Genomic DNA, 13864 nt, shown 5'->3' with positions numbered 1-13864 from the left:
TTCCCATGCCCCCCACGGCCTTTGTGCTGGAGCGGGACATCTCCCAGAGGCAGCACTGTAAATAGACAAAAGCTCCACCCACTCATCGCCACACTGCACTCAGCTGTCCCAGGAACACTCTTTCAGGGGAATAGTAAAAGAGAATAGTAAAAGGGATGACCAGAAAAAAAAAATCAATCACAAACGTTTCAGTAACTTCTAGGCTTTGTGGATCCTTCTCACAAAGTATGTTCAGTTTGAGCAGAATGGCTACAATTAAGAATCTAAATATCATCCTTTTTTATTATTATTTCAATAACCCTTTCAAACAACAATATGCTTAATATGCAGAAATTAAAACCTCAAACTCTTCCATTGAAACATGTTCCAAAATGTTTAGAGTAGCAATGCATTATATAATTAAAATATGCACTGTGTGACCTAAATATATTTTCTTATTTATCGTAAATCTAATGGCAATCACAATATTTGTTCTAACATTCTATTTCATTTTTTCGATCCTTTTATAAAATAGGTTTACTCCTAACATAATAATTTAACTTTTTAAAATTGTAGTAACTCTAGGTTTCCTGGACGTTATGCTATGGACCTCTGTGTTCCTCAAAAAGACCAGTCTTATATAACAATCCAGTCCTTTGCGCTCATAGCCTTTAGCACATGAAGCACTTATAGTGTCTATAAATAAAACGGTTTATTATTGACCCAGTCTTTCTACTCTTTATCCTGTGCTGAAAAAGAGGCTTGCTGGTTATAAGAAACCAGAATGTGCCTCAGGGACCCTGGAGGTGCAGCTTGTTCTTTGCAAATACTCATCCTCGCTACTAAACAATGGCCTGGGTTATACATACATTAACAAGCATTTACAAAGTGTTTTCTAGGAATAGAGCTGGTAGTAGATTGTTCTCATATTATTTCATATACGTATGTTTGCATTTGAATAAATCTGCCTTTCAAACCTTTTCCTTCAAGGGATATTTCAGGATTTTTGACAAAGGGCCTCATTTCTTAGTTATCCAGAGTGTTGTTGATTTGTGGAGATTTTTATTTTTTTGATTCATGCCGTTCTTATATTTGAAGAGTTTAGTGGTGCTAGGCTAGTGCTAGGCTAGTGCTAGGCTAGCGCATGTCTATGGTAACTAGTAGCCTGCATTAAAAACCTCTTCAAAATCACCAGGTAGTTCTCCAAACATTGCCATATCTGATTTGAAGAAAGCTCCTCTGTGAAGGAGTGGCATCCAGGTTAGGTTGGGAACCACTGCCATAAGGTACAGATTAATGAATAGAAATGAAAAAAAAAAAAAATGTTTCTTTGTGTAATGTAAAAGGCCAATAATAGTTTGGAATTGATTTAGAAAGGCCAAGTTTCCTGCACAGGCTGAACCTCAACTGAAAGCACCTCGAATTACCCATACACTTCCATTACATTATATTTACAATTCACAAGCAATTCAATAAAAACTTGACTTCAAACTTGACTTTAATTCAAAACTCTATAGTTTTATTTGTTCAAAGCGTTTTTTCTGGGAAACTATGTATTACCAAACAGGCACATCAGGCGAGGGGAACTCGGAGACCTGCTGAGCCTCATACATGGCTGGAATTTTAAGCCTTTGAGGAAAATAGTGCAATGGAAACAAATACCTTAAAGTGAAGCATAAACCACCACAAAACACAGCCTGAGGTAACGCATTCAAATCGAAACAAACAACTTTTACAAGTGCAGTATTCACACTCTTCCTAGAATGGAGTTCTTTCAGTTCAAGGTATTACAGAGGAAACAGACTGACCTGAATGTGCTACAAACAGCCTACTGTAAGCTCGCTAATGTACGCTTCTACTCCAAAAGCAAGAGTGTTTAACAGGCAAATCCACCTCTGCCAAGAGTCTCCATTCAGGGAAGTCAGTCTTATTACATAATGAGCAGAAGCTAAACGTGGTCAATGCCAAGTGATATGGCCCAGTTTAGCAGTGGGGGCTTTTGAGGCAGGGCTGCCACCCTTCCTACAGTGAAAGTGCCAACAAGCAGGCAAAAACAAATGCTCATGTACATTTTTATTCTGTTGTGTGTGTGCATGAGGGGTGTGTGTGTGTAGACGGAGGGTGGGGGTGTAGGTGTGTGAGTGTATATATATGTGATATATTGTAAATATTGGAGGTTCTGGGTAGAATGTTTTTCATTATTTTATTCTGTAAAGCACTTTGTGATGCACCTGTGTATGAAAAACGATTGATTGATTGAAATGAAAAAAAAAAAAAAAAACAAGTCAAAGAAACACCGATTACAGTCATACTTTTTTTGACAACTACTAAAATCCCATTAAAATGCCAACATGACACAAGACAGGAGGGCTCTACAAAAAAATTATACACAGAATCATGAGACGTCTCTTGCAACATAACTTGTACCCTAGTATAAAAGGTTTGAGCTAAATACTTATTATGTTGGGGGGGATTAACCTCTTACCTCCCGCTTTAACCAGTTACTGGCTATGGTTATAAGGTCATGATTAGGAATGGCACATGTGATGCAAGGTATGAGGTATCACACTGACCCTAAACCGCAGCTGGCAGGTAGCAGGTTAACTGAACTTCTCCAGTTCAGTTTGACCCAAATCTAAAGCTCCTCCACTGCAGTTTATAGCCTTTACGCTAGAGTAATGCCTCATTTGAAAGCCAAGACCTACAAAACTACACAATTTTTAAGCGTTTTTTTGTTGTGTTTCTCACTTTTTTCGAGGCTTTCTTGTTGATTTCTTTGTTGCTTTTTCAGCACTCTTAAGTCATGTTTTTGTTGCGTTATTGTTGCTTTTCCAGCATGTCTTTGTGGCTCTTCTGTCGCATTTTGGATGTGTTTTTGTTGTGTCCTCGTGTTTTTCTAATCGCTTTTTCATTGCGTTTTCAGCACTCTTTAGTCGTGTGTTTTTGTCGCTCTTTTGTCACTTTTATTTGCTTTTAGAGTTGGGTAATGACTGGAGAAACTGTGCTCGGTTCATGTGGGGGTTAAGAGGTTAAAGTACCCCAAATAAATGCCAGTAATCAAAAAGTATGAATGGTTTCCTGACTTTCTATCAGAATTGACAGTAAAGTTTGGTATAGCCTTGTACCTGTGTGTACGAGTCATGTCGTGTCAAGGCTCTGACATCTGGGTCTGACACATTCAAATAGGAGACCTAGAGGAGAACCTAGAATACCCCAGAATACCCCAGAATACCTGCAACAGATCCCACTATGACGTCCTACTCTAATTGCCTTGCCGAAACTGGACTCACAGCCCCTTTTTTTTAATATCACATCAAGAAAGAAGGTTGTTAAAAGTGACATTGAAAGGTCAAATCCCCATTAGGACTCCATGGCAACACTCTACAGTGACAGAGTCTAAAAGTGCCGGTGGAGTTTCTAACTGGACGTCCATCCATCCATCCCCTGTCCCGTTACCTGCCGCTCGTGCACTGTCCGCGTGGGAACCGACTGCATAGCAACAGCGCCACTTAACAGCACATGTATCCGTCAGTTCTGTTTCGTATGGGCTTCGCCCTCTACGGGCTTCGCTATTGGTTATAACCCGGTGTAGCGATTTCAAACTACCCCCCATTCACCTTACCCCCCCGGTACTTCGAAATTGATTTTAGATTACCGGGGGGTAGGATGAACGCGATTTCATATTACCCCCGGGGGTAATATGAAACTGATTTTAAACTACCCCCCCTGATTTCAGATTACCCCCCGCTAGTTACAACAATGTATTAAATGCCCGGATGTTAATTGCTAAAATTAGGTATTATTTGGCGCTAATAAAAAAAAAGCCCGGATGTTAATAGCTAAAAATAGCTTCTATTCTCTAATAATAGCTACACTCATAATTTAGCTACACTCGTAACGGTTTCCTGCTCCAAACTTTTACCAGCGCTCGGTGCCTGTAAGGTATTTCTATAATGGACGAAGAAAGCAATTCAAAAGCCAACAACATTGATCTAATTTTTGATTATGTTGTAAACGGCAAGTATGCCAAAGGAATGACCAAAAATGAAAAAGCTAATCTCCGGAGACTGTCCTCAAATTACGTTGCTCGATCAGGGCAGCTATACTACCAGCACAGAGTTCACAAAAGATATGATGGCGAATATACAGAACTGCAGGTTATTCGGGATCGCAGTGAGCAGCTGCGCATTGTGAAGAGTGTGCATATGGGTTCTGGAGACAGCGACACTGCCCGTTGTATGGGAAGTCATCTTGGAATGGAAAAAACTAGAGCTAAAATCCTAGAAAGATATTATTGGAAAAACGTTGGCCGAGATGTCAGGGAGTTTATTTTGGTTTGTGATCGCTGCCAGAAAGTAAATCCACTTCAAAAGACAGAGGTTGGACAGCTTCACCCAGTGCCTGTTCCAAGTGAGGTTATGGTCCAAATCGGCATTGATCTAACAAATCTGCCCAAAACAGAGGATGGATACTGCTGTGTTGTTGTCGCTGTGGACTATTTTTCTAAATGGCCTGAAGCGCGCGCTCTTAAAGACCACACTGCAGAAAGTGTTGCCAAATTCCTGTTCGAGGATATCATCTGTCGTCATGGTTGTGTCAAAATACAGATAAATGATCAAGGTAGAGAGTTTGTCAACCGAGTGTCAACCGAACTTCACAAGATGACTGGAACTGAACAACACATCACCAGTGCGTACCACCCGCAGGCTAATGGTCTCGTTGAACGCCAGAATCGTACCATCAAAGACGCATTCATTAAATCTCTAAACGACCGCAGCAACTGGGCAGAATGTTTGCCAGCGGTGTTGTTTGCGTATAGAACCTCCAAACACGCATCTACCAAAATGACGCCTTTTCAAGTGCTGTACAACAGACGAGCTGTACTTCCCATACAGATGACCAGCAAATTGACAGATCAGGAGTGTTTGGATATAGGCCTACCAGACAAAATAGAGCATATGGTGGCTATACGTGACAAGATGATGGCAAAGGTTGTCACTAACATCGCAACAGCGCAGTGCTCCCAGAAGAAACAATACGATAAGAGACACCAAAGGCAAACTTTCAGTATTGGTGACAGGGTGCTGCTTAAAAACCTTGTAAGGGAAGACAGAAAAGGAGGGAATTTTACAGAGCGACGTACAGGTCCGTACACTGTGGCAGAAGTGTGTGGCAAAAACACCTACCGAGTATCGGATACACATAAAGTGTTAAAAAAGAAGGTAAATTCCTGTAACCTCACCAGATACAACGAGGCGCTCTCTTCACCTGATAAACACCAAACGCGCTCTTCATCGCCACCATCTCCAAAACGCACAAGGTTGTCCGAAGGAGAGGTCACACAAGATCTTGTGACGGAATCCATCACAGTCACGCCTGTTTGTGAGGACTGGCAGAGATGTCACTCAACTCAGCTGAACCTGGATTTTCACAGCTCAAATGGAAAAGCGCACGGCACGAGTGTGAGCGCCATCCCAGTGAACCAGGGCCAGAGAACCTGCCGCATCACTCCCGACGGCAACTGTCTGTTTCGTGCCTTCAGTCAGATTCTAACTGGGACTCAGGAAAACCATGCTATACTTAGAGCAAGAATCGTATCATTCATGATGGAAAATACCAACTTGTTCAACAGCGTATGCCCCAGCGTCACTCAGCACATCAACTCCAGTAAAATGATCCGCTTTGCAACCTGGGGCACTGAAGTGGAGATTTTTGCCATGGCAACAATGCTGAATACCAGGATTTATGTGTTCAGTAAATGTGGAAATGACAATAAATGGTTGGAGTACAAACCACTCGGCCCATCACATGCATGTGACATTCACGCACACGAGGTCATCATGCTCAGTAATTTGTCCAACCACTTTGAGCCTGCAGAACTTTGAGTGTCGTTTGCCTAATAGATAGCGTTCAAAGATCTATCCTGGTTACATTCAAAAATAAGATTTCTGGTCTTAGTTTATTGCCAATGTCTGTTTGTAGCTACTGGGCCAATGTTTATGCAGTTGCAGGCAATTTCTTTAGGTTTTCATGCAGTTGCAGGCTATTAGGATGGTAACAAGTTTTATGTTTCATGTTTGAGTTACATGTTGACAATTTGTATGTAATTGTATTATTAAAAAAAAAAAATTTAAAAAGAAGAAGTTTGTTTTTTTCGTTTACAACAGCACACATTAAGCTACCGCTGCTGCGGTTAGGGAGGTTTGATGCGTAATGGCGCACAGAGCGCGAGCTTGGAGACCCTTTGGCACAACTACTTGGAGAATGTAATCTTAATTACGCCACTAAAAACACAGGAATACATAGGCTATTGAAGGAAATATACAAAATCATCTTAGGCCGACTTAATATGATCGTCTAAGGGGGGGTAGTTTGAAATCAGGGGGGGTAGTTTGAAATCGCGTTCATCCTACCCCCGGGGGTAACTTGAAATCGATTTCAAATTACCGGGGGGTAGCCTGAAATGGGGGGTAGTTTAAAATCTTTACACCGGGGCATCGCCTCGCGCCTGAGAGATTAAAACATCTACCCGCTCCAATCATACCAAGGTGATGGCACACCCACCTGGGGTATATAAACCCCCTCTGCCCACCGCTCATCTCCTTTTTTAACTCAGCGTTTGAGAGAGCAAGTTCTTTTAGAACTCACTTCTACGAGCACGTTCTTCTCAGAACGACACTTCGACTTACTTTCAGGATCTTCTTGCCGTTTCTCCGCTCGAAGATGTCTTCACCTGCCGGTGTCGAGCTCCGTAGATGCGGCAAGTGTCCCTCCATCCTCCTCCCTGAAGACCAGCACGAGCTGTGCTTCCGTTGCCTCGGTTGGCGCCATACAGCGGAGGATGCTGACTGCCGGGCGTGCTTGGCGCTCTCCAGGGAAGAGCGCGAAAGCCGCCGCGGCTTCATAGGTCCAGATTCACCGGTACGGCCAGCTCAGGACGCTGTGCCGCCGGTACAGGATCTGGTGCCTCCAACAGTCCCCGGGAGGAAGGATTGGAGCGAATATGATGAGGAAGATGATCGCCGCTGTTACGAGGAGGACGTTAACTCCATCTTCTCCGAGACGCCGTCAGAGGGTCAGAAGGATCGTTATCCTTTGGATTATCTCCCTGCGCTGTTTGCGTCTGCCGCGGACCGTATGCAGATTCCTCTGCCCCCGTCTCAGTCTGCTGCTCCGTTGGAGGATTTCACGGAAGGCTTGGCTAGTCGTTCCCGCCGAAAACCTCGCCCTGTCGTGATGTGCCCGGCTATGCCGCCTATCATGCACTTTGCTCAGCGCGAATGGGTTCATCCGCTCGCGGCGAAACATCCTGCGCTGGGGTACGGGCCGTATTCCACGGTGCAGGATTGGGCGTGGCGGTCCGGGGTCCCGCCGATTGAGGACGGGGTCAGGATGTCCCTCCTTCCGTCCTCATCCCCTTGGCTGGGCGGTAAATCGTTGCTTCCCTCTGACAAAGACAAGTTAACGATGGCTGTTTTGGATCGCTGCTATGCTAACGCCGCTCAGGTAGTGGCGTTAGCTAGCAACATGGCTTTTCTGGCGGGCTCGCTAGATAAGCTCGTCCACGGGCGCACCGAGCTGGCCCTGGAGGAGCTGGAGGAGGTGCAGACCACAGTGGCGGCCTTCCTCCGCATGTCCCAGGCTTTCGCCATTGACGGTGGCCGGTCAATGGCAGCGGCTCAGGTGGGATCTCGTCACTTGTGGCTGGGGCTTTCCTCGTTGAAGGAGCAGGATAAGCGTCAGCTACTGGATCTCCCTGTTTCCACGGCCTCGCTGTTTGGGCCTGACATCCAGGCGATGGTCGAGCGCCTCGATGCTGCTTCCAAGGCTTCCCAGCAGCTGGGTCCTCATCTCCGTCCCCAGTGGGACCGCCAGCGCGCTGAACAACGGCGGAGGTCTGAACGGCGCGAGCGCCGCTTTCAGCCTCCGTCCCCTCCGCGGAGACGCGACGCTCCGGGCTCATCCCAGGCGACTCAGGCGCGCTCTCCGAGGCGGGACCAGCGGAGGGACCGTGGACCTGGACCAGCGCATGGACGCCCGGGCGCTGTCACCAAGGGGGGGAAGCAGGGGCGCTTTTCTTTCAATAAAGGCCATGCTTCGGCCCGTTACATTGTAAAAGAGCATGCTTCGCCTCTTATTCACAGCGGAGACGCGCTGAGAGCGTCTACTGCTTGTACGTCTTCTACACCCTTTGCTGTTTTTCGCAGCGCGCCACGTAAACGTATTCTCCTACCAGACCGTACGGAGGATGCGTCACGGCGGCCGGCACCTGTGACCCATCCGCGGGGCGGCGGTGCGGCCTCGGTTAAAGAGTACAGCGCTTCGCGGTCTGAGGCTGCCTCTAAACCCGCTATTGGCAATAGGCGGGACGGCTCTCGGGCTGTGCGGGGAGATGAGACGGGTCAGTCTAAGAGGCTTAGGTCTTCTCTAGGCTGCACGCTGTTTTTGCCCGCAGCGGCGCCGTTGTCCGGGGACCCGGGTTTGGGAACCCCGCGGCCCTTTTCGGCAGGGCCCCCCGCGTCCTCCCCCGCAGGCCGGGGTGGAGGTGGGCGGGCCCGCTCCGTTTCTGCTCTCCGGGCCGGTGAGGCCCGTGACAGAGTTTTACCACGAGTGGAGAAGCCTGGGGCTTCTCTCCTCTCCCTGGTTAGACAGGACGCTTCGCAGGGGCTACGCGTTGCAGTTCGCTCGAAGACCGCCGCCTTTCAACGGGATCCTCAGGACGAGGCTCCAGGGTCAGGCGGAGGCCGCGGTCATCGAAGAGGAAATAGCCTCGCTGCTGCGGCGCGGGGCTATAGCAGAGGTGGCTTCGGACGCGGTGGGAAAGAGATTGTACTCCCCATATTTCCTAGTCCCCAAAAAGAGCGGAGGCGTGCGTCCGATTTTGGACCTGCGTGTCCTGAACCACTGCATCGCGGAACGGCCCTTTCGCATGTTGACATGCAGGCAGCTCCTGGAGTGCGTCAGACCAGGCGACTAGATGACATCTGTGGACCTCACAGACGCATACTTCCATGTTCCTATTGTGTCGGAACACAGGAAGTTTCTGCGCTTTGCAGTGGGGGAGAAGTGCTACGAATATCACCGCCTCCCCTTCGGTTATTCACTGGCCCCGCGCACGTTCCCCAAGTGTGTGGAGGCAGCACTGGAGCTGCTTCGTCGTCAGGGTATCCGAGTTCTTACATACATCGACGACTGTCTCACCCTGGCCTCCTCTCGGCAGGAGGCACAGGCTCACACAGTGGCCCTGTTGGAACACATCTCTCGACTGGGCTTTGTGGTCAACCTGGAGAAGAGTGTGCTGTACCCCATCCAGCGTGTGACGTATCTGGGCCTACAGCTGGACTCCAGGAGCATGCGCGCCTCCATCTCGGCCGCGAGGATGGAGGCGCTGTGGACGCTGGGGAGGGCGGTCTTGGACGAGCTACGGATACCGTCCCAGTCCATTCGCTCCCTACTGGGCATGATGGCTGCCGCTCACCCTGTGGTTCAGTTGGGTCTACTCCACAGGAAAGCGGCGGAGATTCTCTTGTGGGCGGGCTCACACCTGTCCTCACTGAGAGCCCGTCACATTCCCGGCCTGCTCAACGTGGGCGCGGACGTCATGTCCAGGGGAGGCCCACTGCGCGACGAGTGGAGCCTAGCCCCAGAGGGCGCAATGGAGGTCTGGCGCCGGTTCGGAGAACCAGTGGCCGACCTTTTCGCCAGTGCAGAGAACGCACAGTGCCCACTTTGGTTCTCGCTCAGGTGGGCAGACGCCCCTCCACTCGGGGTGGACGCCTTGGCCCATCGGCCGTGGCCCACGGGTCTCTTGTATGCGTTTCCGCCGGTTCGCCTCATGCCTCCTCTGCTGCACAGGGTGAGGACGGAGAGGTTGGTCATTCTGATTGTGGCCCCAGACAGTCCGAGCGCCAGGTGGTACCCGGACCTGGTGGGGATGGTGGTGGACGGCCCCTGGCCTCTACCGGACAGAGTGGACACGTTGGTTCAGGCGGAGGGGGCTCTGCACTCCCGCCCAGTGTTGGGACACAGGCTCTTGGTTTGGAAGCTGAGAGGGGGAAGTTGTTGCGTTTAGGCCTTCCCTCTCCGGTGGTGGCCACCATTCAGGGTGCGCGTGCGCCGTCCACAACGCGAGCATACAGCACTCGCTGGCGGCTCTTCGAGGAATGGTGTTCAGATAGGGCACTTGACTCCACTTCTTGCCCAATACGGGAAATATTGGAATTCCTGCAGTTCCTCTTGGATAGAGGGCGTGCTGCCGCCACTCTGGGGGTGTTTGCGGCAGCCATTACAACCGGCCACGTGGGGTTTGGCCACCTCACGGCGAGGAGCCATCCCCTGGTCAAGCGTTTTTTGCGCGGTGCACGGAGGCGGAGACCGCCCGTGCGGTGTACTTCGCCCTCATGGGACCTTCAGGTGGTTTTGGAGGGTTTGTCTGGCCCTCCTTTTGAGCCCCTGGACAGGTCAGACCTTAGTTGTCTATCGTTTAAGACGGCGCTTCTCTTGGCTCTGGTCTCTGCCAAGAGGGCGGGGGACCTGACTGCGTTGTCGGTGCATCCTTCCTGCATGTCCTTCAGTGAGGATGGGGGCCTGCTGGAAATGTGGCCTAATCCGGCTTTTCAGCCCAAGATCGTCACTTCTTCTTTCAGGTCTAGGGTTATCAGGATTAGACCCTTCTCCCCCCCTCCGCATGCGTCTGTGGAGGATGAGAGGCGACACCTGCTGTGCCCGATTCGGGCCCTGCGTTGCTATTTGGACCGTTCAGCGACGTTCAGGCGATCGGACCAGCTATTTGTGGGTTTTGGAGCCAAGTGCAAGGGTGCCCCACTTTCCACCCAACGGTTGGCTCATTGGGTCTGTCATGCCATTCGTATGGCATACGAGGCTCGAGGCCGTCCTGTTCCTAGCGTCGTCAGGGCCCACTCTACACGAGGGGTGGCTGCCTCTACAGCGTTGTTCGGAGGGGTGTCGGTGGAGGATGTTTGCTTGGCGGCTTCTTGGTCATCCTCGTCAACCTTCGCCCGTTCGTACTTAATGGACGTCGCTTCTGGGTCGCTCGCTCATTCGGTTTTGAGCGGCGGCCGTGTTTAGTTTGTAGTTTGCTGCCCAGTACAGGTGCTCTTGGGAGAGGCTGCCTGTTGGGCGTGGAGGTGCGGGCGCTCTTGGGAGAGGCGGCCTGTGCACCTTCACCATCTTTTTGTCGGTTGTGAGTACGTGTGTGCTCTTGGGAGAGGCGGCACGCGTACTCTGCGTTGTTGTGGTGGCATAGGCGCTCTTGGGAGAGGCAGCCGCTATGCTTCCTTATATATATTTGGGCATTAGGTGCCTTGGTGCTCTGGAGGAGCAGCTCGAGGCCCTTGCTCTTATTGCCCATGGGTGCGTCTAGTTAGTGACACTGACTTCATGACGTTGTCCTGGGTGCGCTCCAATCATGGGCCATTTGTGCCTGCTGGGAGTACATTCATCCCTACGACCTTCGCGCAGGTTTTTAACCAATAGCGAAGCCCGTAGAGGGCGAAGCCCATACGAAACAGAAATGACAGTTACTAAACGTAACTATAGTTCTGTGAGTATGGGCGTAGCCCTCTACCTGCACGCCCAGCAGGCCCATCCTGTCTCCTATGGCTGAGTTTCAAAGGAGATGAGCGGTGGGCAGAGGGGGTTTATATACCCCAGGTGGGTGTGCCATCACCTTGGTATGATTGGAGCGGGTAGATGTTTTAATCTCTCAGGCGCGAGGCGATGCCCCGGGTTATAACCAATAGCGAAGCCCGTAGAGGGCTACGCCCATACTCACAGAACTATAGTTACGTTTAGTAACTGTCATATCACCGGAAAACAGGCGAGTCTTTTAGGTCACGTGGATGAATGGAGAGTGTCCTACCTGACCTCCACGCCTCGGAGACACGGGGAGAGCCGTCGGGATGAAGATGGATGCCTCTGCGGTCACAAGCCCCCAGAAAAAAATATAAACACATGACCCGTCAGTGCAACGTGGAAACTTTCCCTCGCACATTTGTAGTTAAAATGTGTTAATGGATGATTCTGAAACATGACGCTTGCTTTTGCCCGTGTCATGATTATCTTTGGTTATTATCTTGTCAAGCACTTTAACAGCACCGCATACTTTTAGGTTTCTTCTATCAAAATCTCATTATTACCGATGAGAATCAAGTATAATGTACAACCTATACCACTTTTAAGATTTCAACGTCAAATGGTAGAACTTTGACCTGTTACCAAGGAGGAAAGTGCAGGCTCCACGTGTGATAAGGCTGATTAAAAATGGCGTCTTCCAGGTGTGTTTGTGTTCGTCTCTCTCTCTCGCTCGCTCTTTTTGTATTTTTTTTTTATTACATTTTTGCATTTAGTCAAATGCTAAAAATTTGGTCGGACTTGGGACGCATATACTTGTGTTTGGAGGCATTTCTTTGTGCGCATTAACGCACTTTTCAGTCTTAACACTTGGTAAATGTCGAATGGCATTTGGTTTATGACTTTAGACACATGACTTTTTACACATTTTAAGGTAAACATGTTACTTATCAGAATTACTTACTATATCGCAATACATATCGGATCGGCCCCGAGTATCGTGATACGTATCGGATCGTGACAAAAACGGATCGTCCCAGCCCTACTAAAAATAATCCATTTCAATACTTTTTTTCACTCTTCATATAAATCGAGCAAGTTCACTTTCAATCAATATCAATGACTTCAGTTACTTTGTATTTTGTGAGCCAGTTCCTTTCTCCGTCAGATGAAATGCATTTCTAAACAATGCTATGACATTAAAGGAACATAAAGCACAACTTTAGTATTTACAGTACGAACAGCAGACTAAAGGACAGAGGCATCCTGTGAGCAACAGACATATTTCTGCAAACAATTACTCAGCACATCCAGGAACAAGAAATATTTCTAAACCACCTTAAAATCATTATAGGCACAACATCACAATAATAGATCAATGCAGTTTGCAGAGAAAGGATTTTATTAGAAACTAGGCCACTTTTTCCCAGAAATATTACTGCTCGTCAGCCGTGCTGCTTCAAGTATCCATAGCAAAATAAGCCTTCCATCCAGCTGTTCAATTGAAAACGTTACCCCTTGCACAATATATAAAAAGTAGGTCATGTAGTTATTGTTCAGACAAGTTTCATATTTGACACTAAGAAGTTGTTTATTTATTTTTGTCATACATTTAAGTCCTTTCTGTTTCACAATTCATGTCGAGTTATTATACCAGCAAAAGCCTATTGGGAAATGGACATGTTCTTCAAAAGCGAAAGGCAAACTGAGACGTCACATCAAATGACTTCATATTGTGCATTTCCCAAATGTAACTGCAACAGAAAACAGTATTCAGAGCAACAACAGGTTTAAAAGCCAACCCAACACCTTTCCCAAACATATCACTTGTTCATTGGCGCTCACATTTAAGGCTTTGTGCTAATGCCAATTACTAAAACTACTTCCTTTTGAATAAATATAACTGCCTTTACGGACAATTTTGTCGATTATAGAAATGTGCCCTCAGTGTGTCCAATGCCGCAAAATCGGATGAGTATAATGTTTTGCTAAAATTCATAAATGGAAGGTACAGAGTGTGAACATAATTAGATACATGTCTATATTATCCCAGCATTTATTTAGGCTTTCATAAGTACATGGACAGATGCGAATCAAAGAGGTTACTTCATTCTAAAGTAACAGTATTGTGCTGTGACGGTAGAGTCTATGCTTCAGCCGTGGTAGGAAGAACTCTCACAAACAGAGTCTTTGTGTCAAGACATTTTAGAGATGAATCCGCAGGCAGTTCTGAAAAACACAAGTTGTAAATTGTGAGTAATTTGAGTAAAGAACAGAAAAGTTGATTATATAA

General features: G+C 47.9%; 1 protein-coding gene across 2 annotated transcripts in view; it reads right to left on the bottom strand.

Annotated features, from left to right (window-relative positions):
* iars1 (isoleucyl-tRNA synthetase 1) overlaps positions 1 to 13864 on the bottom strand; it is a 90015-nt gene that overhangs the window by 21324 nt on the left and 54827 nt on the right. The window contains exon 34 of one of the 2 annotated variants that reach the window (XM_079578848.1): positions 13708 to 13800. In XM_079578848.1, coding sequence (XP_079434974.1) covers positions 13718 to 13800 — 83 coding nt within the window. In that variant the 3' untranslated portion in view covers positions 13708 to 13717. Of the gene's footprint in view, positions 1 to 12961; positions 13801 to 13864 lie in introns of those variants that run through there. The other variant, XM_079578847.1, reaches the window with a different exon arrangement.

The sequence above is a fragment of the Gobius niger genome (genome assembly GCF_951799975.1).
Source record: "Gobius niger genome assembly, chromosome: 20".
In the NCBI taxonomy this organism is placed as follows: Eukaryota; Metazoa; Chordata; class Actinopteri; order Gobiiformes; family Gobiidae; genus Gobius; species Gobius niger.
Note: the sequence above shows the minus strand (reverse complement) of the source record. Positions and strands in the feature narration are given on the sequence as shown.